Genomic DNA, 27,997 nt, shown 5'->3' with positions numbered 1-27,997 from the left:
TAGTTTTCACTGTATAATATGAATTTTACAAATTAGACAAATAGGCAATTAAAATGGCATATTTATTTTTTCCCCACACGATTACTTAGTTTTTTATTAAAAAATCAAATTTGTCAAAATCGCAATTTTACCATAAAAATAAAAAAAAATTAAACAACGTTTTTCTTAAAATTAAAAGTTTCACCATTTTTTTTTTCTATAACACGTTTAGATCTAAAACTCCCCATAACACTTCTCTTTGGACTCTATAGTTTAACATAGACGTGATCAAATAGATAAATTTTAAATATTTTCACTTAATTTTTGCGATTTAACTTTGCAATTCACGAAGCGTTTATTTTTAAAAATTCATAACTTTTACGAGAAGAAGACTGAAAGTCTACAACAATTGTCACAATCTTCACAATGGTAAGAGGAAATTTGTAGCAAGTTAAACCGTGATTTCTTTTTTTTTTTCATTTTTAGGTTAAAATTCTGATTTTGAAAAATTTGATTTTTTAATAAAAAATTAAGTAATCGTGTGGGGGGGAAATAAATATGCCATTTTAATTGCCTATTTGTCTAATTTGTAAAATTCATGTTAGAGTTTTCAAAAAGCGTATACAGGGTGAAATTTTTTCTAAGGCCAAAACGAAATAAGTTTTTAGATCCGGGCCTGATTTTTTTTTAGTTTGAATGAATCAGTTGATTGGGTGGTAACATAAATTAAATACTTTTAAAAAAATTACTTTTATAAAAGTATTTTTTTTTAAATCTATGGTTTACTTTACCAAACTTTTAATTATTATTTATAGTCAAATTTGATTTTTTTATTAAAAATTAAGTAATCGTGTGGGGAAAAAATAAATATGCCATTTTAATTGCCTATTTGTCTAATTTGTAAAATTCATATTAGAGTTTTCAAAAAACGTATACAGTGTGAAATTTTTTCTAAGACCCAAACGAACTAATTTTTTAAAGCCGGACCTGATTTTTTCTAGTTTGAATAAATCAGTTGATTAGGTGGTAATAGTGTAATGATTGACCAAAATAAGAGACACATCGATATGACCGTTCAAAAATTATGACGAATATAAATTTCTGTCAAAATGCGAAACTCGCCCTGTATATTATTAAACAATGGGATCAGACACTTTTTAATGGTCATTTGTTATTCCCCATAGGAGCCTCTATACGAGGTAGGAGTATGTACAGTTCCTCATGACTCACCCTGTATAAGCTCTTTATGAGAATAATATTTACTAACGGACTGGAAACTAAGCTAAATTTCACCAACTACTAGAGGAAGCCGGATTTAGGCTTTTGAAACGAATGACGACCTACAAGTAATAAAATCTTTAATAAAGTTATAGAATAAAAAAAGCCATTGAAAATTATTAATATTTGTAGACTTTGAGAAAGCATCTAACACAGATAGCTTTATAATAGCTCCATGTAAGAGCTCTTACAGAGTGCAGTATTGATCTTAGATACACAACTGTTCTTCGTAATAAACATAATAGCGCAACAGTTGTGGTGAAAATGTACTATAGCGATAGAAACACATTTTTCTTGGAGAAGGGTATTAGACCAGGAGGCACCATCTCCTAGACCAGCGGTTCTCAATCTGTGGTACATGTACCACTGGTGGTACATTTCATTTCTTGAGGTGGTACACAAAACGCATCAACAGCCAAAATCAGCACACTATTATAATCACCTAGTTAGATATGTATTTCAGTTAGGTGGTACCAAAAATAATAAAAAGTATTTGGTGGTACATGACACAAAAAGATTGAGAACCGCTGTCCTAGACTATTCACCGCTTTATTGCAGAGTGCTGTGAGAAACAATAATTGGGAAAATATTGGATTCAACATAAATGAGGAGTTTCTGAACAACCTGAGAGTTGCAGATGACAGTCTATATTGCAGACTGCAGACTTCAAGACGTTTAGCGCTTTTGTATATAAGTTGTCCTTAAAATTAACTTTTCCAAAACAGAATAGGTGCCCAACCTTTTACTGCCCAAGTGTATAGAAGGACAAAAAAATGAGTTACAACTAACAAAGAATTATGAACGGAAAGAAAGTAATAAGAGCTTTGAACTCACTACTTTGGTCAAAAACCATATCAAAAGAAAAGAAAACACAGCTATATAATAGCATGTTTAAAAGCATGGTACTGTATGGACGTGAAACATGGCAACTAAGAAGCGAACAGAAGAGATTGCTCGCACTGGAAATGGACCTCTGACGAAGATCCGCCTGCATCTCCAGAGTCTCACATAGTATGACGATTGAACGAGTGCGAGATATTATGAATAGAAATACAAACATATTAGAGGGGTACAACGGCCTCCTTAATTCAGATGGACTTTTTTTACCCAAATTTTTGGACCCAAATTTTTTTTATGTATTTTGACACGTAAAACACGAATTTTTTGGGTAACAATTGATCCGGATGTCGATAAGATTGTTATAAACAAAGAACTTGAGATATTACATAACAGCGATTTTTCGCAAAACAAAACATTTTTTTGTATGTTTTGGGTGATTCTCAGCAAAAAATGGTCTTACAAGTTTTTTCGTAGGATGCATAATTTTCGAGATAAACGCAGCTTAACTTTAAAAAAATCGAAAAAGTGCAATTTTTGAACCAGAATAACTTTTGATTAAAAAATAATATAACAATTCTGCTTACTGCATTTGAAAGTTCAAGTCAAATTCTATCGGTTTTGATTATTTGCATTGCTAAAAATTATATTTTTATTTGTTAAAAAAAGCCATAAACACATAGTGTTTCCCGTGCCCAATGCATGCGTTTTAATGTACGTAATCTACGTAGAAATTGTCAGTATGTACGCCTACTCGTTCGATTTCAAATGAGAAATGCATTGAAAACATTATTTAATCACTATGTGTTTATAGCTTTGTTTAACAATAAAAAAATTAATTTTTAGCAATGAAAGTAATCAAAACCGATAGAATTTGACTTGAACTTTCAAATGCGGTAAGCAGAATTGCTATTTTATTTTTCAATTAAAAGTTATTCGGGTTCAAAAATTGCAATTTTTCGATTTTTTGAAAGTTCAACCGCGTTTATGTCGAAAACTATGCATCCTACGAAAAAACGAAAAAACTTGTAAAAACATTTTTTGCTTATAATGACCCAAAAAATACAAAAAAATGTTTTGTTTTGCGTAAAATCGCTGTTATGTGATTCCTCAAGTTCTTTGTTTATAACAATCTTATCGACATCCGGATCGACTGTTACCCAAAAAATTCGTGTTCTACAGGTCAATATACATAAAAAAACTTGGGTAAGTCCATCTGAATTATGGAGGCCGTTGTACCCCCACTGGCGACAGGACTAATATTTTTCTTTTTACATTAAATTGTTGGCACACATTTTTATACACTAAATTTCTCTTTTCATTAAACTTTTACATTGATAAAATATAAATAATGTGATATTGGTTTTTAATCAAATAATCCGCGTTTCCTTCATTTTCTATTGATACATAAATTAGCTGGAGCAGTGTATGTTCGTGCTGTCATAAACCACCATTCGGATTTGAGGACTGAAAAGAAAAGTGGATGTATAAAAATAATAGGATTTCATTGTCAAGTTAACGTTTCCAAATGAAAAATGATTTTTCTTTTGCCTTTAGTTCCCATTTTTCATTTCAGCACATAAGTAGACAACCGAAACGTATTATTTTTATGTAGGCAATGTTTTCTGTTGTTTTATAGTTCTCGTGGAAGACTTGAGTACAATGCTCATTCTAATATATTATTTATAGAGCAACTATTTTCAAAAGGTTTCGTTTTAGGGTAAAATATGAGTTTATATGGAAATAATAAAAGTTCCAAAATTCCAAAATATGATAAATATTATGTTTATATGGGATTGTCCACAATTGACTGAAATGACATGTGCCTACATTTTTACCTGCAATAATTTGACTTTTCGATTTCCATTCCGGAAATCGTTTTCAAAAAAGATTATTGAAGAAAACGAAATTGTGTTAAAAATGTATAACCGCCAAGGTGTTTTGAGGTTATAGTCGAGCAAATGAAGTATTTTGGCTCGCAATTTTTTCGTCCAGCATGGATTCACTTGAAATTTTCACTGAAAGTAGGGAATAGTCCAAGAATCATTTTCTATATCATGCAGCTGTACGCTAAAACCTTGGGGGTGGTTGCCACCCCATCTCGGGGGTGGGAATTTTTTATTCAATTTTAACCATGTAAATCGGTGTAAAACGTAATTCTAAGCAAAAAATGTGTATTACAGTTTTTTCGTAAAACTAATATTTTTCGAGTTATTCGCGGTTGAAAGTAACAGTTTTTCGACGAAAAAATCCATTTTTTTAGAGAGTTTTTTGAGAATAACTCAAAAAATATGTATTTAATCTAAAAAGCTGTTACTATCGAAATTGTGTCTTTTAGTAAAACAAACCAAATTCTTTTTCTATAATATTTGTCTGACAAATACAAACCGAGATGCATGTTAAAGGTTAGCTTTTTTCGTCAAATGTTTAATTTGAAATATTCAAAGCCAAATAACGGGAAAACTGTGCATTTTTTCGAGGAAAACTTAGATAATCTTTTTTCAAGGATACAATGAGACCTAAAAAAAAAAACAAAAAGCTTCTAGCATAAAAATTTAGTGAGTTATGATCAAAAAAAGAATGTGTGTACTTTGTACGCACGTAAGAAGTTATACTTCTATTATATGATTTCAACGAAATCAATATATGTACTTTAAACAGTTTCTCTACAACTTTCCAAAAATTTTTATTAAAACAATACCAAAAATTAAACAAATAAAAGAATAAAACACACAAACACATTGAAAAACGCCACAAATGATTTTTGAACAATAATTGTTGCCAAAAATTTTAATTAAATACGTATATTCTGAAAAAAATTATATAATATACTTACAATCATAAAATCTATAAAAAAAAAATTAAAAAAATGATATAACTTGCATTGGGCTTGAACCTACTTCCCGTCTATCCCGCCGTACGAGAGTCGGAGCGATTTCAAACTGCACCACCTTCGCGTATACATCATGTGGGAATATACACAAACTGAACAACTTTTTGACATTTTGCTTATATGAAATTTTATTAGTTTGATTGTTGTCGAATTAAAATACAACAATATATAGAGTAAGAAAACGATATATTAGATGAAAATTTGTAGAAAGTTTGTTCGTAATCAGATTATGTAAATTAAAGCATTGCCTACTAGGGGTATAGCATAGCAAGTACTAGGTAAGTACATTATTTTTTTTTTACATTTTCCAAATAGGTATGAAGATAATTTTTTATTGGAATACAACTGAAACATTTAGAATTACGTACCTGTGGCTTTTCAAAACTATTTAAAAAGTCACTATAATTATAAATTTGATTTCATTTCTGTCCTCACAATAATAAAAACTAATATATTATACAACATTTTTGTTTACCGATAACCTCCATATTGAACAATTATTGACAGATCATTTCAACACAAAATCAGAGCCCGTATAAAGACTAATACCAAACTGTCGGTGTGCGCATGCGCGCAGATCAATATAAATTCACCCTCAATCTCAATCGCGGCTAAAGAAGTATAACTTCAAAAAAGTCGGTACCTGCTTTTCTTTATGAAAAAATCAGTGAAAACAACCCTCTAATTACCCTCCTAATTAAAAATTTTGTCTTCGCCTTTCTGTAATTCCTTTTATATTTGTATTATCAATACAAATATAAAGATAAGAAGTTTGACCCATTTAAAAGGCCTAATTTTAGAAAAATTGGAGTTTAATAGAAAATTGATTTTTTGCAATTTCGTAGTTTTCACCATTTTCGTCAAAATATCTCCGAAAATGATGGACTACTAAATTGTAGCTTTTTTCATATCTAAAATTTTCTTGTGCATAGATTTTCATCACAGTGAATAGATAGCGAGATATAGCTGTTTAAAGTCTCTATTTACGAGCAAACACCCCCTTATCGAGGCCTTTAAACCCACCTCAATTAAAAACTAATGGATCTTACGGAATTTAATTTACGTAGTGTTATAGCTGTTTAAAAATGTTACAAAATAATTTTTGAAAAAACTTTTTACCGCTAAAAATAAAGGAGCTATGATTATAAAACGAATTTTTTTTTTCGAAAAATTGGAATAGTCCGCTTATAGAGCATTTTTAATGTTATATGTAATACCACAGAACTAGTTCCTATACTGGAAGGTGACTAAAAAACTATTTGTATTTATATTTGTACATACATATTTGTAAATTCGTATTTTTGTGTAAATAAATGTTTTTGTAATTCTTTCGTTCTACTTTTTTTCTGTATAGGTCTATTAAATTATCTACTTATAAAAATTGCAATGTTATTAAGGGTGTTTTTTAAGGGTTGAAATATGATATTATATCCTTTAGCATAAAACAATCATTATTTAACCAATCAAAACCAAATTTTACCCATATTAAAGTTTACAATGATTTTATATAATTTTTGAAAATAAGGGATAGTTTACACCCCTAAAAATAATCTACGCCCTTGAGCATGATGTAGAATATGAAGTACAGGGTGAGATGATCCTAATCTCAAATTTTTGTGTAAATCGATGCAAGTCGAAATTATTATTTTAGGATAAGTCAATTTTTTATATATAGCTCCAACAAGGGTGGTTGTAAGGATTGAAATATTATGATATTTATCTTAAAGCATAAAACAATCATTATGTAACTAATAAGAACGAAATGTTGACAATGTTAAAGTTTAAAATGTTATTTTATAATTTTTTACAATTAGGGGTAGTTTTCACTCTTAAAAGACCAAAAGCGTACAACGGCTCAATATAGAAAATGAGCTAGAGGGTGAAATTAGCCTAATCCCAAATTTTTGTACAAATCGATGCTGGACGAAAAAATTGCGAGGTTTTGCCATCTTTTCAGTTTCATTTTCTCGACTATTATGTCTATTCATGTAGGTGGGTATGTAGGTAATCAATAATTATTAAGAAAAAAGAAAAACCCTTGAATGAGAAAAGTGTGACCCTTTTCCTTATCGCAAAATTTTTATTAAGATTAATTTAGCAAAAATTCACTTTGAAAATAAAATGTTTATTATATCTATTCTTAACAAAAAGGTCTGTCAGACTTACATAACCTGAACTTAGGTTACTAATTAGATAGTTTAGATAAGATATATTATGTTTATGTAAGCACTATTTACCACTGGCGAAGCGTCCATGTAACCACTGTTACCATTGGTAACAGTTAAAAATCTTGCAAATAAATATTTTATGGCGATGAATAATTCCATTTGCCTATATCTATATTTTTACCAATAGAAATATATTACTATATTATGTGTTAATACTACCTAATTCAGTAAATAGCCAACTACTCGTAGGCACACGAAAATATTGGCGAGTTTATATGACTCAGTTGCACTTTATTATATACTCTGTTACCAGTTTCATTTGTGGTTACAATGGTTACATCATCGCTGTCGCTCTGGACCGGCTAGTGTCTGAAAATTTTGAAGGAGCGATGGCGTAAGCGCGCTGTGTATTTCAGTAGCCCTGTTATGTACCAGATTTAAATTTGGTTACAGTACCTATAAAAAGTGTGCGTGCAGTTAACCATGGATGAGTGTCGCTGCGTAATCGATCAACTACTTGAAAAGTAATTCTCCTTGTATAATGTTGAAGAAAAAATGAGATTATTGAAAATGAAAGGCTTATTTTAAACAATTTAAAAAAGGAATCAAAAAAAGTAGTTCGATATTTTAAATTTAGTTGGTACCTACAGTGAAAATCCTTGGTTATGTGGTTGCAAGAAAAATATACTGTATTGTTGGCCATGTCTTCTCGTTTCTACAGAATAAATGAGTGGACCAGGTTCACGATTTAAATAGTTTTAGAGTTTTAAAAAGGAGACATGGAATTTCTCCGTTACCTACATGTAAGATGTATGCCCAATTTGATTCAGTTTGGCAAAACAAGAATCGAAAGTTCTCTTAACCAAGCTTTTAAAGCAAATATTGCTAAACATAATGAGTTTGTTAAAAAATAGGTAGGTATATCCTTAGCACACTTATAATAGATACCGTATGTTTTTTGGCCAAACAAGAATGAGAGTTTCGTGGTAATTTTGAGGGCGACGACTCTGACAATCGAGGCAATTACAGGGAATTGTTAATATTAATTGCCAAAAAAGATCAAACATTTTGCCAACATCTAGAAACATCAACTGTTTTTCGAGAGTTTCAGTGATATACAAAATGATATTATTGAAGCTATATATACATTTAGCCATATCTTTATTTTTTTAAATAAGATTTTTTGCATCTGGTTTTGGTAACACTTTAGAAAAGGTCACGCGTCGCCACTGCTATTTACTTTGTTTCTGGCCGCATGGTCTAATCCTAAAGCCAATAAAAAAAATATCTATTCAAAAATCTATCCATAAACCATAACTCAACAATATCTTTGCGGTTATACATTTTTCAATTTCCAAAGTAAATGTTTAGACAGGTATTTTGGGAAACCACATTGACCCGGTTTTTCTTAATACTATCTTAACCGGTAAAGTGTAGGTATCTGGAGATGCTACAAAACGCAATTGAGCGTTCTAAATGTTAATCTTGGAAACGGCAACTTGGCAACAAGATGGTGCTCCTGCACACTATTATGGTGCAGTAAGACGTTAACTAGATGAGGAATATCGTGGTAGATGTATTGGACGTCACTGGATCTCACACCATTAGATTTTTTCTCTGTGGGGGTACTTGAAATCTAAGTTTTACGCTGCAGCACCTGACAGTATTAACATTTTGAAACAACGAATTGTTGAAAAATGTCGGACAATTTCACTCGACACATTTGAACGAGTACGACAAGAGTTTACCAATAGGATTAATTATTACTGTCAGGAAATAAACGAAGAACATTTGAATACTTAATTAAATAATATAATTAGCAATTTATAGTATGCATGAAGTTAATTGTTAAATACTAGTAGAATCTGTTTATCAGTACTCATCTATTTTCCTTTATTTTCAGAATCTATTGTGGGATTTCCCGGACCATCTACACGTGCACTGTAAAAATGGACCACGACCTTTCTACAACCCAATCCATACATCCATTCATTCACTCGTGTCCGAATCCACCTTCAAAAACTTATAAAAGACATTAAACCTTCTCCCTCCTCGACGCTCTCCCCATTCTCCCTTGTAATGGCAAAGGCATCATCGACACCCAAAGTTAGCTTTGTGTAGTACCATGTACGTTTCCATAGCTCCTACTTGATGCATGTGTAGTGCCCGATCTATTTAACAAATCCCTAGAACAATGGAATCCTCACGGCTTCTTATATACACTTTGTGGATGCTGATTTTCCCAGAATTATTTACAGGTAAGTCGCTATTTTTTATATTTTGGTATAAACTGATCAAAAGTATCGCACTGATTTCATTTTCCTGTATTTATTTTCATTATTTAAGAGGATACATCAGCGCATCATCAATATTTTTTTTTCGAAAATTCTGCGAACTTTCAACAGTGCGGCAACAGTACGTCGGTGGTAAAAAGGAAGGCACAATATTATGATAATAATAATTTATTAAGACAGATAATAATTTAAAGACAGAAATCGTGCTTACTCAGAACAGAATTCCATATAGTCCAAAATAGATTGGTGCATATCAAAAATTTGATATGTGTTTCTGACAGAACTTTTTTAAGCTATCAATCAGGTAGTATATACAACCAATATAGAAGGAAAGTTTTTGCGCCGAAATTTCCAATAGAGGTTTCTACCAAATTCCAATCCTAAAAACCCCACATAGGTATTTCCCCATTTTAACAACATGTCTGTTGAATGTTGCATTGAATATTCATGTCGAGATTTATTTACGTAGACCACTCATCAGCGGCAAAAAACTGTAAAACCGTGGAATTTTGAGAATCAACACCGATTTTAATGAAAATTTGGGTTTAGGCTCTTTTGACACTCTTCATCAAAATCTACCCTATGCCCAACTGCGCTTTTGCCCTGGGGGTGAAAACAACCCCATCTAGGGGATGAAAATGTTTTAATCAAAATAACTATGGAAATCGATAGAGTGACCAATTCTGAGTAAATTGTGTTCTATAAATTTTTTTGCAAAATTGACACTTTCCAAGTTATTTGCGATTGAAAATATACATTTTTAATTGAAAAAACTCACGTTTTATAACCGTTCTTCATGAATAACTTAATAGTTATTTATGATATGTGTTAGAAGTACAATATTAAGACACGCATGTGAAAGTTTGCAGAAGGAGCAAAGCGAATTCTGTAATTCACATAAGTGCCTTAAAATGTACTTTTTAACACGTATATCATACAATATTTTTTCTACAAATGTCTTATATATCAACAATTATAATTTATTCATTCTCAATTACATGACAATATTCTAAAAAAACTTTTACTTGAACTTGACTGACATTCCATTTTTATATTTTTCTTGACATTACATCAAAACTGCCTGTACTGTCAATACGTAAATCATAACAACTATAGAATAACATCTTACTTTTATTGTTGTATATTCTAACAAATTTTAATAGTTTTTTTCTACAAACGTGTTAAAAATGCAATAATACAGTTTAAATTAAATTTTAAAAAATATTTTAAACCATCTTTTTCAAATTGCGCAAGTTGTACTATTAATATTAATGTTAATAAATGAAATATAAATATTTTGACGTTTCACAATTTGACAATTCACTTTTAACTGCAGTGCCTTAAAATTTTTAAAGCACTAATGCTTTAAAGTAGCATTTTTAACGCTCCTATGGAGTGGTAAAAAAAGCGCATTTTTCTTAAATAAACCTAAAAGTATTCCTATTACAAAGACAAAAAAAAATCAAAATTTTCAATAGAAGAAATTCTATAATAAATATTTGAAACATTTTTTCATATTATGAATACTTTTAGATTTATTTAAGAGAAATGCACTTTTTTAAAAAATTTAAAAATGTCATTTTCGATTTAATGAACTATATTTTCTAAACTAAGCATTCCAAACCGGTCAAATCACAGGGATCGTATCAATTATACCTAAATAAAGTTAACTTCAAGTGGGAAGCCATTTCTATTAGGATTTTAACGACGAGGGTTTAATTTTTACATTTCAAAAAGAAAAAAGAGTGACTTTATTTTCGTCATGAGTCAGTCAGTTCTAATGCAAAAAACTTTGGTCACAGCTTATTTGAAAGGTATTTTAATGAACTTTAAAAGATGCCTCTTGGGATTTCCCAAAAAATTGCACCACATTGGGGTTATTTGAGATTAAAGGTTCTCCATTTCGATGTTCTTGGAAAATAACCATTCTTTAAAGAGCAATAACTCAGTCGTTATTGGGTTTACGTAAGCCTTTCAGACGCGAATCTCTTAATTTTTTTATTAGCTTTCTTCTTAATGATTTTTTCTATGAAATTAAAATTTTTTTAAGTTACTAGATTACATTACATTACAAAAATTGAAGAAAAAGATCTTCTGTGTAAAAGGTATATTAGTTTGAAAACCACAATAAAGGGCTACATTAAAATACAGAACGTTTTCGCTCTAAAGATAGCATTATCAGTGTTCTAAGCAAGCTCTACATGCTAAGCCACCAAAAATACATGGGTTAAAACCCTTAAAATGCCGACCAAAGGTCTTACATTGGCATATTATTTATTAAACCCTGACAATGGGTGAAATTTAAAGGGTATACCTCAAGGCACCATATGACTATACCACATGCATGTGGGTGGTTGAGTTGATTTCTCTGTCTTCACAAAGAGAAAGGTAAAAGCCAACTGAGGTATACCCTTTAAATTTCACCCATCGCCAGGGTTTAATAAATAATATTCCAATGTAAGACCTTTGGTCGGCATTTTAAGGGTTTTAACCCATGTATTTTTGGTGGCTTAGCATGTAGAGCTTGCTTAGAACACTGATGATGCTCTCTTTAGAGCGAAAACGTTCTGTATTTTAATGTAGCCCTTTATTGGGGTTTTCAAACTAATATACCTTTTACACAGAAGATCTTTTTCTTCAATTTTTCTAATTAATGGTATACCGGAAAATTTTTCCTTATGAATTTTACATTACATTAGATTACGTTAGAAACACAAGATTAGATGAGATGCTAGAATGTAAAGAGAGGCACCAAACAAGTTTTTAACGGAAAAACAAGTTGAAACGAGTTATTAATGAAATATTAAAGAAAATAAAATAAAATAATTGACGTAAGATGTGACGTTTGTAATGTTACAAAATTAGACTTAACACTAAAAAGATTTGTGAAAATAAGGTTATGCTGTCTTAAATCTGAAAGTTACAACAGTAGGTAGAAAATTTGTTTTACAATTGAGGTGATATGTCCGGAAAACGGCATTTTTCGTATTTCTTTTTGAATCGGTCGTACGTACGGCAAAGATAAATATTCAAAACCAAAATGTTTAATCAATTCCCTTGACGGACGACGCGACGGCTTTAGAGAACCTCACTAAATAATTTTACTCGGATGTTTTTGTCAATGGTCCTATCTATTCAGCCAAAGAGCTTGTTCGGTTGAATCGTGTGACCGTCCTCCGGGATACGGGAACGGGCAAAACTATAAAGGATATGAAATATTAGTTCGAGATAAGACTTTTGATGCGTGGAAAGTGGACCCGGTCCCCGGGGATCTTATTCATTTTACGATCTGAACTTGTCGTTGGATAACATGTAAACATTTTTCTAAATTGTAACAAAACGAGAGCTGGAGCCGGCCCCGAGTATCTCTCGGCTTCAAAATGGCGGGATGATATATTTAGCAGTAAAAATAAATAACCGACCGGAGTTAAACAAGAAAGAAATATATTTTGAAATGACATACATAAAAGCTTTATGTCAGATATCTAAAAATAGCGCACTTGATGGCATAAACCATTATTTATATATTTAATATTTATGTATATACGGTATGGTGCAAATGAAAGGAATAAATTCGTTATTTTGTAAGCCAGCGACTTTAAGGCAAAAATCCTGAAAAGGTAAATTTTTATTTTTAAATTATGATTTTTTGACATATTATACACTCACCGGCACAAAAAACGGGCAGCACCCCAAAAAATGGGTCATTTTTAATGTCTTGTATTTCCTAAACCCGATGTCCGATTTAAGTAATTTTTTTAATATGTTATAGCCTTATTCTTTAACAGTATCTCTGTAATAATATTGTTGTTAGACAGGTACATTGTTATTGTATATAGGGTGTACGAATCAAACTGTGTTTTTTTCTCAAATTTTGGAACACCCTGTGGAATGTTCTAGCTTTTATAAAATACTAAAATTAAAACCCAACTATAGTCTCAGGTTTTCTTAATATTCTGTTATTCATTCGCTTATGTTGGATAATGAAAAAGTTAGGCACTTTAACAACTACCCCTGTTTTTCGTCAATACAGGGTGTTTTTAAATAAGTACTGCAAACTTTAAGGGTTAATTCTGCATGATAAAATAATGACAGTTTGCTTTATAAACGTATGCCCGCAAATGCTTCGTTTCCGAGATAGGGGGTGTTGAAATTGTTCTTACAAACTGATGATTTATTTATTGCTCTGAAACGGTTTGTGATATGCAAATGGAATTTGGTAGATTTTAAGAGGTAGCAATTGAGCATTTTTTGGCATACAATTAAGAATTTTATATTCACCATTGGCGTGCATACGGGATATATCTAAAATGTTTATACTCTCAAAAAAATCCTCGGCTGGACTGGATGAGATCCCGTATTTTAAGTTAACACATGTATCTCATAACATATATAAACAATTAACATTTCTAGTAAACCTTTCATTTCAGAAAGGGATTTTCCTCAAATTCTAAATACTGCTTTAGTTGTGCCTATACATAAAAAAGGTGACAAATCAAAATTTGATAACTATCGAGGCCTATCACTTTTATTTGTGTTTTCAAAAATATATGAGAAGGCATTTCATACACGTCTCCTCTCGTATATTAACAAGCACAACATTACGAAAAGTTTAAATTTGTTTTCCGTGAAGGTATAAGTGTGCAAGATGCACTACTAGCGCTGTGCAATCATATTTTATCGAACTTTGATAAGGGTAATAAAGTTATCTGTTTGTTTTTTGACTTAGCACGAGCTTTTGATACTGTAAATGATCCAATACTGCTGGAAAAACTTTATCATAGTGGTGTTAGAGGAACTGCGTTAAAGTGGATCCACACCTTTTTATCGAAAAGGTTTAAAAAAATTAAGGTCAATGTGAATGGGAATATAATATTTTCTTCAGAAGAAAGTGTCCTCTCCGGAGTTCCACAGGGAAGTATCATTGGCCCTCTTTTATTTTTGATTTTCGTCAATGATTTAAATCAAGTGATAAACGATAGCTCAACATGTTTGGTTCGGAATCCATTAGATAATTTTTCTGATGCAATAAGCGTTCGAGTAGAAAACGTGTAACAGCAATCAGGCTGTTATGTCACTCAATTTGCTGACGATACCACAGTTGCACTAAACTCCACTAATTTTTTTCATGTAGTACAAAAAATAAACTGTCTTGTAAAAAGTATGACTCTTTACTGTTTAAATAATGCCCTAATCTTAAATGGATCAAAGACCAATATGGTAACCTTTTCACCCTCTACTATGCAGATGAGTCCATTAGTAAAACTTGACAATGGGTAAGTGGTAAATAGCCACTTCACTAAGTTGTTAGGTGTTTACCTGGATTCTAATTTGCCTTGGAGCTCTCACGTTGATTATGTAGTGGGAAGATTGTCTGTGCACTGTTATGTTCTATGGCAAATTAGGAATTTTGTCTCCCTAGATATCTTAAAACTTTACTATTTTGCTCATGTACAGTCAATTTTGCAATATTGCTTAGTTTGTTGGGGAAATTGCTCGCGAAATAATGAGGTGCTTGTTCTTCAAAAAAAAAATTATTCGTACCATGACGTTTAGAAGGCGCTTGGATTTCTGTAGACCAGTTTTTAAACAATTAAATATTTTAACTCTAATTTCGCTGTATATTTTCAGTTGTGTTGTGTATGTAAAGTCACATAGATGCAATTTTATTTGCAGAAATGATGTTTCCTTAATGAGTGGCTACAATTTTCGTTACAGAAATGATTTGGTGACCCCTGTTCGCCACTTAACCGTTGTGGGCAAGGGTCCTTACCCAACATGCGTTCGTTATACATTAAAAACATTACTTAAATCGGACATCAGGTTTAGGAAATACAAAACATTAAAAATTATCCATTTTTTGGGGTGCCCGTTTTTTGTGCCGGTGAGTGTATTATACTCGTGACGCCATCCATCTGGATGTGATAACGTAATCGATGATTTTTTAAAGGAGAACTGGGGTCGTGTGATAGCTCATTTGAAAGGTTATTCAATTCTCTATTCAGTAATACATAACATTAACATAAATATTTATATATTAATACATAACATTAACATAATTTTTATACAAGGTGATGATAAAAACATTCTTTGAATTTAATTAAATGACACAAATGGAATAATGAATGCAATTAATTTAATTAAAAATACATTTTACTGTTGTCAGAAAACACAAAATAATGTTTACATGTCAAATAAACATTGCTTTTTGCTTAAATTGAATGTTTAAACTACCAAGAGCCAGGTAGGTGGCAGCTTGAACATTGAATTTATTGATTATGTAATCACGCCCATATGGTGACGTTACTAGTATGATATATATGTTAAAAAATTATAATTTAAAAATAGAAATCAACCTGTTTCACAATTTTTCCTTAGCAGTAGCCGGCTTTCGAAATAGGGATGGATTCCTTTCATTTGAACCAAACTGTATATGAGCAATATTTTTACTTTTTGACTAAGTTTTGTGGGGGGGGGGGATTCTCGGATTTCCAATTATTCCTCTATGCCCTTTGGGGGAGTCAAAAATAGCCCTTTTACGCTATAATTGAAGAGCTATATCTCTGACATCAGTGTACCGATTTTAGCGCACAAGATCTAATTTTTCTTGTTATAATGTGACCGTTATATACATTATATATTATGTCAACATTATATACAAATAAAATTTCCAAATTGCTCCTTTTTTAGGCATAAATTAAACTTCAACTTCATCAATTCCGTCAAATTTCAATACTCTCTCAACATAACAAACAAAAGCTTTTTAGTAAAAAATTTAACAAGAAGTAATAAAATCGTCAGGCTTAAGATTCACAGAACTATCATTTAAATCTATTTCCTTCATTTTATCCTCCTCAGAATTCGGAGATATTTCTACGCCATCATCTGTATCTGGTATGAAATTTGTACTTCCTCGGACCAAGACTCAGAATGGTCACAAGCTTTCTTCTTATTAGATATATTATGAATGGCTGCAATTGATTTACAGGACTTCTTTCTTCCTTTCTCGAGAGTTATTCTTTCTTCCTCTGCTTTCTCTGGTCTATTAGTTATATAGTAAAATACGGCGTCTGCCTCTTTTCCTTCCTGTTTGAGCTTCTTTGCATTGTGCAGATTTAGGAAATAGTCAGATTTGCTTAAATGTAATCAGTATTTTCAATGGCATTGTAGGTTCTTGAGTAACGTTAGATTCATCAGAAGTTGATGGTTTTTTAAAAATGTAAAAGGAACTTTTGAGGAACGATGCGAAATTGCTGTATGTTTAATTGCAGGATATTCCTGTTTCTATAGTTAAAAACAGTCCAGTGTTCTGTCTTCAAGTGGAAAGCACTATTTTACTATTTTTGAATTACCAATACTCAAGTTTTTTTGTAATCCAGTTTATAAAGGTTTTTTTTAAGAACTTCCACCATTGTTTTAATATCATGCACGCGTTCATAATTTTCTTGAAAAAAGTATTTTATTAAGAGCAGTATTATTTTATTCCACAGCAGTGTGAAGAATCATTTCGTAGTTGATGTAAAAAACAAATACAGTGACATAAGACAAATTCATATTGAAAAGAAAGGAGAATAGGCAACAGTATGACATACCATACGTCAGAGTCTACGTTCTTATGGTAGGGGAGCCCAAGCGGAGATTTTTGCAGTAACTCGAGCGCTGTAGATGTACAGCTGGTTCCAAAAAAAAACTGATACGACTCTTAATGCGTATTTTGTAGAAAATTGAGCAGTGTATTTTGAAGGATAAATAATTATTATTTACATACTGCCACTGTCACTGCCAAATCTTAAAATTTGTCAGATAACTTACTCTGTTCAACCTCAAAAAATGGCTCCACATGCTGGCAAAGAACTAAAATCAAGAATTGTAACGAAATTAGAAGATGGCTGGTCACTATCTGCCGTAGCAAACCATTTTAACGTAAGCAGAACAGCCGTTTTTAATATTAATAAAAGATGGAGAGAACAAGAAACTCTCGAAAGAAAGCAAGGTTTGGGAAGAGCTCTCTGAATAAGACAATTTCATAGTCCCTTTCACGCAGATGGACCGAAGACTACAAGCTGTTATCACTGCTGATAGAGATGTTACAAAATATTAATTTTATTTTTACATACCTAAATTTAGTACAGTTTTGGTCATCCAGACCCTCGCTTTCTTTCGAAAGTTTCTTATTCCCTCCATTTTTTAATAATAGAAAAACTTCTGCTTATGTTAAAATGTTGTGCTGTCTCTGATAGTGCCCACTTATCTTTTAATTTGGTTACAATTCTTGCTTTAATATACATATTGTTAAGTCGTTTGTTTTATTCCTTAATAATAATAAAAATGATAATAGTGTAGGAAACAGAGGTTGAACCTTGCAAAATGGACAAAAGTCCGGTTTTATTTTTTTTCTGGCATATCAAGGGGTGCTTATTATAAGACTAACTTTTTCTGAAAAAATTTCGCCCCGGAACCCCCCTTTTCACCCCTTTAAAGGGGGTAATTTATGGTTTTTGCAGAACGTAGCCCTTCCTGTACCTTTTACAAAAAATTTGTTTTATAGAAATATGAAGAGGACTATATTTTCTACGATTTATTTCCAACAGCATCTCTCTATCATCCACCGTTTAGCAAGGGTGGCGCCCCAAAGTTGACAAGTTTTTAAAAAATATGTTTTTAAAAAATATATATTTTTCCCTAACTGTAACGGAAATTAAAAAAAAAAAGCTGCGGAAATTATTCACAAATAGATGATTGATTTTTTGGTATAGGTTTCACTTAAGGGTAATTGCCCTTTTTTTAATTACAGGGTGTTACATTTTAAAAAACCCCTTTTTATACCATCTGAACCGTTTATGCTAGAGTAAAAAGACGTTCAGCGATTACCCATGTACTGGTGATATTTACAAATTTGTATAATGCACCCCCATTTTTTCCCCGGAACCACCCAAAAAAAAAGAAGAATTAATAAATAAAGTGATTTTCTTGGAATCCTTCACACACAATGCCCTTCATTAATATGCTTCATATATCATTTTGTGCAAGTTATTATTACCTATGCATGGACACTAAAAGCGATTTCCTAGTGCAACCCCTGTAGCCAAAAACAATAAATAAATTGGGGGGTTGAAAAATTTTTGTTTGTTTTTTGCTTTTTGATTCATATGGGCATATGCTTCATCAATAGTGCTTTTCAAAAATATATATGGTTATTGCAACATCCCTGCGCAAACCACCCCTATCCTTGAAAATATACTGCAGAAACTACCCCTATACCTTATCCAGCATGTTTTTACGATTTTCTCATTACCTATTCATTTTTATTAAACAATACCTATACAAGGTTAAAGACCACTATTTACTCTAAAAATTAGGTCCTATTCATTTTTTTCGTTTAAGCAACCGTTACGGCACAGTGGCGCCGTAAACCTCATATATGCTTTGACGGGCACCAGTTTTTGTTTATTTTTTCGTCATCTGTTTGTTTTATTGATAAAGTACTTATGTAAAATAAAACAACACAGTGTAACCTACAAATCATGACCTATGCACATTTTACATTCTTTGCTCCCCAAAGCTACAGTGGTGGCCCAAAATAAATTTTTTCATATTTTCGCTACCTACACGCATTTTATTGCGTTAATGCTACCTTAATAGCACAATATTCACCCCTAAGTGGTCGCTAAGCAGTGGCGGATCCAGGAAGGGGTGATGGGGGCGATCACCCCCACCCCTCTCAAACCAAGTATTATATTTGAAGATTATAAAAATATTCATTTATTTTTATAGAAATACTTATATTATATTAATATTATTTTTATAAGAATGACTTTTTATGCTTAATCGACAGTGGCGGATCCAGCATAGTTAAGAGGGGGGTGCCAATTGGTTAAATTTCTATAAAAATAAATGAATATTTTTATAATCTTTGAATATAATATCACTTGGTTTGAGAGGGGGGAGGTGATCACCCCCATCACCCCTCCCTGGATCCGCCACTGCGTAGCGACCACCTAAGGGTAAATATTGTGCTGTTAAGGTAGCATTAATGCAATAAAATTCATGTAGGTGGCGAAAATATGCAAAAATTTATTTTGCGCCACCACTGTGGCTTTGGGGAGCAAAGAATGTAAAATGTGCATAAGTCATAATTTGTAGGTTACACTGTGTTGTTTTATTTTGCATAAGTACTTTATCAATAAAACGAACAGATGACGAAAAAAAAAACAAAAACTGGAGCCCGCCAAAGCATATATGAGGTTTACGGCGCCACTGTGCCGTAACGGTTGCTTATACGAAAAAATGAACAGGACATAATTTTTAGAGTAAATAGTGGTCTTTAACCTTGTATAAGTTTTGTTTAAAAAGAATACACAGGTAATGAGAAAATCGTAAAAACATGCTCGCCAAGGGATAGGGGTAGTTTCTGCAGTATATTTTCAAGGACAGGGGTGGTTTTCGCAGAGATGTTGCAATAACCATATATATTTTTGAAAAGCACTATTGATGAAGCATATGCCCATATGGATCAAAAAACAAAAAAAAAATTCAACCCCCAATTTTATTTATTTTTTTTGCACTAGGAAATTGCTTTTGGTGTCCATGCATGGGTAATAATAACGTGCACAAAATGATATATGAAGCATATTAATAAAGGGCATTGTGTGTGAAGGATTCCAAGAAAATCAATTTATTTATTAATTCTTCTTTTTTTGGGGTGGTTCCGGGGAAAAAATGGGGGTGCATTATACAAATTTGTAAATAGCACCAGTACATGGGTAATCTCTGAAAGTCTTTTTACTCTAGCATAAACGGTTCAGATGGTATAAAAAGAGGTTTTTTAAAATGTAACACTCTGTAATTAAAAAAAGGGCAATTACCCTTAAGTGAAACCTATACCAAAAAATCAGTCAATTATTTGTGAATCATTGCCGCAGGATTTCTTCTTAATTTCCGTTACAGTTAGGGAAAAATAATTTTTTTTTAAAAACATCTTTTTTAAAAACTTGTCAACTTTAGGGCGCCACCCCCGCTAAACGGTGGATGATAGAGAGATGGTGTCGAAAATAGATCGTAGAAAATATAGTCCTCTTCATATTTCTATAAAAGAAATTTTTTGTAAAAGTTACAGGACGGGCTACGTTCCGCAAAAACCACAAATTACCCCCTTTAAAGGGGTGAAAAGGGAGGTTCCGGGGCGAAACTTTTTTAGAAAAAGTTAGTCTTATAATAAGCACCCCTTGATATACCAGAAAAAAAAATAAAACCGGACTTGTGTCCATTTTGCAAGGTTCAACCTTTGTTTCCTACACTATATACTACATTCGCTCTCGCGAGATTTTTTTGACACTGACGTTAGTAATTTCTTTTTTGAAAAATTCAGTTGTCAGAAGTGACTGGAAATTACTACAAAACCAACGCACCTGCTCATATCCAATATTATTAATAGTAAACAGACATAAAAATAACATAAACCTTACGCCAATCAATATTTATTTATTTAAACCATTATAATGTATTGATAGCAAATGAGAAAATTATTTATTGTACAAAATAAAAATATTTTGTAGAAATAAACTTCACAAAATTTTATGAGATTAGTAGACACTCCCACTATTTCTAATAATTCTTCTTTTTTTAATGAAAGATTAAGTTGATTTGAGTTGATTTTAGCAGTTAATAGTGTGAGGTAGGAATTTTTGTGTTGTACGTTTCCTATTCCGAATGTATCAAAAAAAATCTCGCGAGAGCGAACGTAGTATAACAACAACCCTATTTTATGTAAAAACTATCATTTATAAACTCTTTATAAAATGCAGAAATTCAAAATAATATAAAAATTTGGACATTAATAATAATTATTACAATTTATGAATTAACATATGTAATCAATTGTTTGTTTGTTTATTTTAACTGACTTTGACAGTCTGTCATAATAAATATAATATAACGTCAGACCAATCAAATACACTGCTTAAAATAATCAAATCTTACTAAGAGTCGTATCCGTTTTTTTAGGAACCAGTTGTACCTCTACCATATATTGGCTCTAAACACAGGGGAGTTCGTTAATGGGAGGGGGCGAAAAAAAATCTATCCTTAGAAAAACTCGAAATCGTCAGATTAAGATACGGTAAGTTAAGTACATGCAAAACAGTGTACATTTCAAAAATCTGACGATTTGGGCGGGGCGTAAGGAAATGGGTGAGTAACAAAGTTTCACAAGAAAAAAGCGAATATTTCGCGAAATGAACGATAGATTTAAAAACTAAAAAATACGTGCTCAATATTTGTCAAAAATCTATCGAATGATACCAAACACGACTCCCTACGGAGAGGGGTGGGGAGTAAATTTAAAATTTTAAATACGAATCCCGCGATATTTCGCGAAATGAACATCAGATTGAAAAAATGAAAAATACACTTATTCAATATGTTTGAAAAATCTATCGAATCGCACCAAACACTACCCCCCACCTATGTGGGTGGGGGGTTACTTTAAAATTTTAAATAGGAGTCCCCATATTGCTGATTCGGATTCCTTACGAAAAAATAAGTAACTTTTATTTGAAACATTTTTTCGAATTATGGATAAATGGCGCTATAATCGGAAAAAACGGTTGTTGGAAATGGAAAATTAAATTAAAAATGGAAAGTCCACTACTAAAATGGAAAACTGTACTTAATTTTTTTGGTTTTAGAACCTACTCTTCACAACCCAATAGGTCCCCAAAGCGCTCGAGTGACTGCACATTTAGCATACTTTCCTCCCCTACTATTAAACATCCATGTCAGTAGTTAAGGAATAATATTGTTTTCTAACTTTTTTTGGACAACTACGATTAAATGGTTATTAGAAAAGTAAGTAAATAAATAAATAATCTTCATGACTGTTATTCTCGCCCTTTGAATTTTCAAAAGGGTTGAATTTCTTCCAGATCCCGGAAATTATTCAGTGAGAAATGAGGCCTTGAAAAAACGAAACGCAAAATCTTCCGTATTACCCGGAAAGATGCTTCTTACGGCTTTGTGTGTTTAAAAATATTAAATTTTTAAATACGTAAGCCACGTTCCGCAATATTTCACCTCGGCAATGGCGTTCTGAGATGGGCTTACGGTTATTATTGGGTAATATTTTTAAAAGCTTGCAAATATGTTTAATCTTCGGCCTGAGCTAACGATTTTTTATTTCATTAATTTTGCGTGAAATAAACAAAGTTTACGTAAAAGAAAAAAATAAATAAACACTCTTTTCTCATGAGCGTTGCAAGGATCACTTTCAGTGAGTTACATATGCTTGTACACATGCTATTAACCATTTTAAAATAAAGAACTAATTTTTTGAGTCAACAATCTAATATTTGTATGTTTAAAAAGGATTATTACAAAAAAGTCACTTGGTCCAAATCAGGGTAGTATGGCGTACGACATGATCTTTCTCATAGTGGGAATATCGACAAAGATTCTATTTTTACAGACCTGCAGCACTTTTGAGTTGATTCTGAAGACGAGATTCTGAAGAATCTGTTGCGAAGCAAGCGCCTGAGGTACACTTTCAATTATATTTTCAATTTAAACAGTTTTCACTTCTGTCGAATTCCCCCTAGTGTTAGTTTTTTAAGCTGAAACAATTACCTTTGAAAAAAAAACCATACAGAAGTAAAAAGTTTTTTTTTTTAATTACCTTTGAGTTGATTGATGAAACGATTTTAAAGCTGATCGCACGTATAAAACTGATTTAAACTTGGAAATGCTCTACCAAATCGGATCAATTTTACCAAACGCCGTCTTTGGTGTTTATATGGGGAGAAACCTTGTTGCCTGTAAATGTACCCCTACCATATATTGGATCTTAATACAGGGGAGTTCGTTAAGGGGGGCCCGAAAAAAAAATCTATCCTTAGAAAAACTCTAAATCGTCAGATTAAGATAATAGTAAGTTAAGTACATGCAGAACAGTGTATATTTCAAAAATCCGACGGTTTGAGTGAGGTGTAAGGAAATGGGTGTCACAAAGTTTTACAAGAAAAAAGCAAATATTTCGAGAAATAAACGTCAGATCGAAAAACTAAAAAATATGTGTTCAATATTTTTCAAAAATCTATCGAATGATACTAAACACGACCCCTCACAGAGAAGGGTGGGGGGTAAACTTAAAATTTTAAATAGGAACCCCGCGATATTTTGCGAAATGAACGTCAGATCGAAAAACTGCAAAATATACGTATTTAATATTTTTGAAAACTCTATCGAATGACATCAAAAACGAACCCACACGGACTTCGGGGGGGGGGGGTTACTCTAAAATCTTAAATAGGAGCCCCCATTTTTTATTGCAGATTTAGTTTGAGACATTTTTTCCAATCATAGATATATGGCCCTATAATCGGAAAAAGATTGTTGTAAATGGAAACTGCCCTTAATATTACTTTCCTTAATATACTTTCCTCCCCTACTATTAATTATGTTTTTTGCTATTAAAGAACAACCAGCCTCTTCAGTGTTTAAATTAGTTAAATAATAAGTAGCTTTAACTTGTATTAAAGTATTGATTTCACATTGGAACTCAAAACCACTTCCAGTACTACGTTTTTTTCAATTTTCCAAAACCGAGCGCTCAGCTCACTCGTTCTTCCAAAGTCCCAAAGGGCCTGTTGTAATTCAGACCAAATTGTATCAACATGTAAAAACGAATCGACATTAAGCTTTTACAACTCCATTGTGGATAATTATTCATACAGCCCTAAAGGGCAATGTTCAATGTGTGTTTGATCGTGTTCTAAACCACCGATGCCTAGTTGAGTATCTACGTGAATGAAATTGGTGTTTTCACATGTTTCTCGATATTGAATAAATCAAGGGCTGAGTACACTGTTTGCTTTGGTGTATACTGCTTTCATCTACAAAATAAATATATCTGTATGCCTGTCGGAATTAACATATTTGATTAATTTTTTAAAAGCTGGGTGACCCGTTTTCGATCACATTGGCTACAAAAGAAAAAATCACATGAATAAAATTGCGAATAGAGCTGAATCGAACAAAAAACGGCGCGCGGAACTTTTGGCGAAGATTTTATAGCAGTTTTACTTTGCACTAAAACGAGAATAAACGATTTTACCACAAATTATACAATATAATTTAAAAATTTGACCGTTGAAATTTTAGCGAGAGCGATTTGACAGTCTAAATTTTGGCGAAGGTCCCACGTTCTATTGTAGACTAAACTTTCATAAACGGATTAACTATAAATTAAATAATTTTAAACCCCCCTCTGTGGCTCAGTGGTAAGAGCGGCCTACTTTTGGATCGAAAGGTCCGGATGGTCGTGAGTTCAAATCTCACCTGGGTAGAGAATGTTTAGTTTATTATAAATTAATAAATGAAAATAGTTTTTGTCCTTGTGGGATCGGTACTCATTGGAGGGACCGCAGACGTTCGGATACAATTAGCGTCTCTTTACAAAGACAATGACGTCGACTTTGCAAACTAACAAGACACTTACTCAACACACGCACTACACATTACGCTAGGTACCTAATGGGAAAAATCCACTGTACCATGCCAATGGCCATTAGTTTTTTTTTTTTTTTTTTTATTATTAATGGCTTTGACAGAGCCAATTAGCCAGACTATTTGTGTTTTTTTGTATGGTATTACAATAACAATTTTAAGTTAATATCTAAGCCTACTTATTATCTAAATTTAGAGAATGTTATACTATATTAATGGATACATTTTTCAATTTTGTGTGATATTTTTACAATTTTATAATTTTATTATCTGTCTATTTAAAATTTAAATTTACAGGACGTTACATATTCGTAAAGACATTGTAACGTCAGCTTATTTTTTGGAAAAAGAATTTCGTTTAAATTGACAGGTAAAGGACAATTTAGATCAATTAACTTTTCATACATTACTTTAATATTTTGTCTGTACAGTCCACACTCCAATATGAGGTGCTGTAGATCTCCCATTCCACCACAGGCGCAATATGGGTTATCACTGATACCTATGCTGTGTTTGTATGCTGGGGTTAGTGCGTGATTTGACCTCATTCTGTTTATTGTTTTTATAAATAGCCTATTTGATTCTTGTTTAAACCATCTCTCATTGGGAATTAGTGGCTGGCAATTTCTAAAATTTATTCCCGTTGTACTTTGGTTATATACACGTTGCCAATTTTATTTGCAATAGTTTTTACTGATATTATCTATATCGGTTACTGGTAGAAGTAACTTGCTTATGTTTTGTTTGGTTAAAGCTGCAGATTTAGCTAATTTGTCGACTTCTTCATTTCCTAATATTCCAGAATGTCCTTTCACCCAACAAATAATAATTGAACTGCCCGAGGAAGTAAAATCATAATATAGACTCTTAATTTCTATCTCAATGTGGTTTAGATTTTTTGTCGATTGGATAGAAGTGAGTTTGTCCACAATACTTCTACAATACAAAAAACTGGCCATTAGTTATCGACATTAGCGAAAAAAATAATAATTTTAAAGATAGAGTAGTTTTCATTCCTAATAGCAATATTAATAATATTTAAAAATATTAAAATATTACTAAAAGATTTTTAAATCGAAAACTTATTGGTCCATTTCCTTGGTAACACCTCCATGGCTTCTAAAATTTGCAAGCCAAATGGATGCTGAAGCGAAGAAGACAAGAGGGAATTCAAAAACTTACAATTCACGACCCCGTCTGTTCAGCTGGTAAATTCCAACAGAAAATGGACCTTGCTATTTGAAGACGTAACGACCAATATAAAAATAAAATAAAAATTCCATTTTTATTCAGTTGCAATGCGAAGCCAAAACAATCCTATTTTTCAATTAGAATACGGAGCGCAGTCCACCCCTCTGAATCGACGATTTTCGACACTTGTTGGTGTCTCATCGGAGAGAACGCAGGCCTGCTACTCCATACTCAAATTGACCAACACCGAGAGTTTATCCTTCACACCGCAACTGACGTGAATGGACTAGGTGACTAGCGTCATCTGGCAATTGGAAGATGAAGTAGTTTTCAATCCTAATAGCAATATTAATAATATTTAAAAATATTAAAATATTACTAAAAGATTTTTAAATTGAAAATTTGGTCCATTTCCTTGGTAACACCTCCATGGCTTCTAAAATTTGCAAGCCAGATGGATGCTGAAGCGAAGAAGACAAAAGGGAATTCAAAAACTTACAACTGACGACCCCGTCTGTTCAGCTGGTAAATTCCAACAGATAATGGACCTAGTTACTCAAAGAAGTAACCACCAATACAGGGTGTCCCGGAAAATAGTGCGTTCCTTTAAGGTATGGATAGAATATACAATTTAGAACAAAAAAGTCCTATACCATTTTTTTCTAAAGTTACCCGTTTCCAAAAAAAAGATTACATTGGTTTCCATATACAGTGGAACCTTGATAAGTCGGCCTCCGATAACCCGGAAGTCCGGCTAACCCAGACCAATTTTCATCAGACAAAACAAACATTTTTTCGGATTGACTGAGTTTTTTTTTCAAGAAATGAACAATACTGGATACAATATACGTCATTTAGATGTACTGTGCATATGTATTTCATATTTTTGCACTTATAACGGAGTTTCTTTGTATTGTTTTCATTATATACCTTATGTTATTAATTTTTATCATATTCTCCGACTAACCCGGATTTTTGATAATCCGGATCGGCCCCGGTCCCGATTAATCCAACTTATCGAGGTTCCACTGTACCTGAATTTTAATCTTCAGAAAATTAAATAATCTGGCAACATGTTACGCACTGGTGAATAAGAACTCGTTTGTGTCTTACAGTATTTAAAATAATCCAACCTAATACTTACTATTTTTGTTTACTATAATTTTTTTTAAAACTCAGTTGAAATATGGCATAATTTTAAACAAATTATACTTACATATTTTAAGATGAAAACACATATTTTAACTGAACCACCACTTTTGCGAACACATAAATTCATAGGGTAACATTCACTTATACGACAAGAAATTCCAGCAAAACATTTTGAAAGAATTTTAGTAGGTATTATGCCTCTCCATTTATTGATCTGCCATAAATAAACAACGTAATATCATAATATTACTCATGAACACATGATTCAAAAACATTTTCGGCGTTGACACTAAACAGGATTCTTCTAAATTATCTGTTTACTAAACATGGGACTATTTACGTTTAGATTTTTGTACTTCACAGAGTTGCCAGATTTGAATTTGCCTTCCAAAATGTTTTATAGTTTTTTGGTCAAACGGTTGAATTTAGAAAAAAATGTTATAAGAGTTTTTTGTTCTACATGGTGCCTTCTACCTATACCTTTAAGGAACGCACTATTTTTCGGGACACCCTGTATAAAAATAAACTTATTCTTAAAGTAAAATATTCTTTGAATATCTAGGTCCATTTTCTGTTGGAATTTGCCAGCTGAACAGACGGGGTCGTGAATTGTATGTTTTTGAATTCCCTCTTGTCTTCTTCGCTTCAGCATCCATCTGGCTTGCAAATTTTAGAAGCCATGGAGGTGTTACCAAGGAAATGGACCA

At 32.1% G+C, this 27,997-nt stretch overlaps 1 protein-coding gene across 11 annotated transcripts in view; it reads left to right on the top strand.

The window, feature by feature from the left end:
* The window catches only part of LOC114326616 (hemicentin-2-like), a 1,177,760-nt gene that overhangs the window by 947,878 nt on the left and 201,885 nt on the right, over positions 1–27,997 (top strand). For all 11 annotated transcript variants that reach the window (XM_050647788.1, XM_050647791.1, XM_050647781.1 and 8 more), the window contains one exon: positions 9,059–9,413. In XM_050647788.1, coding sequence (XP_050503745.1) covers positions 9,350–9,413 — 64 coding nt within the window. In that variant the 5' untranslated portion in view covers positions 9,059–9,349. The remainder of the gene's footprint in view (positions 1–9,058; positions 9,414–27,997) is intronic.

This window comes from Diabrotica virgifera, chromosome 3, assembly GCF_917563875.1.
Source record: "Diabrotica virgifera virgifera chromosome 3, PGI_DIABVI_V3a".
NCBI classification, from domain to species: Eukaryota; Metazoa; Arthropoda; class Insecta; order Coleoptera; family Chrysomelidae; genus Diabrotica; species Diabrotica virgifera.
This window is presented reverse-complemented; position numbering and strand designations above follow the sequence as displayed.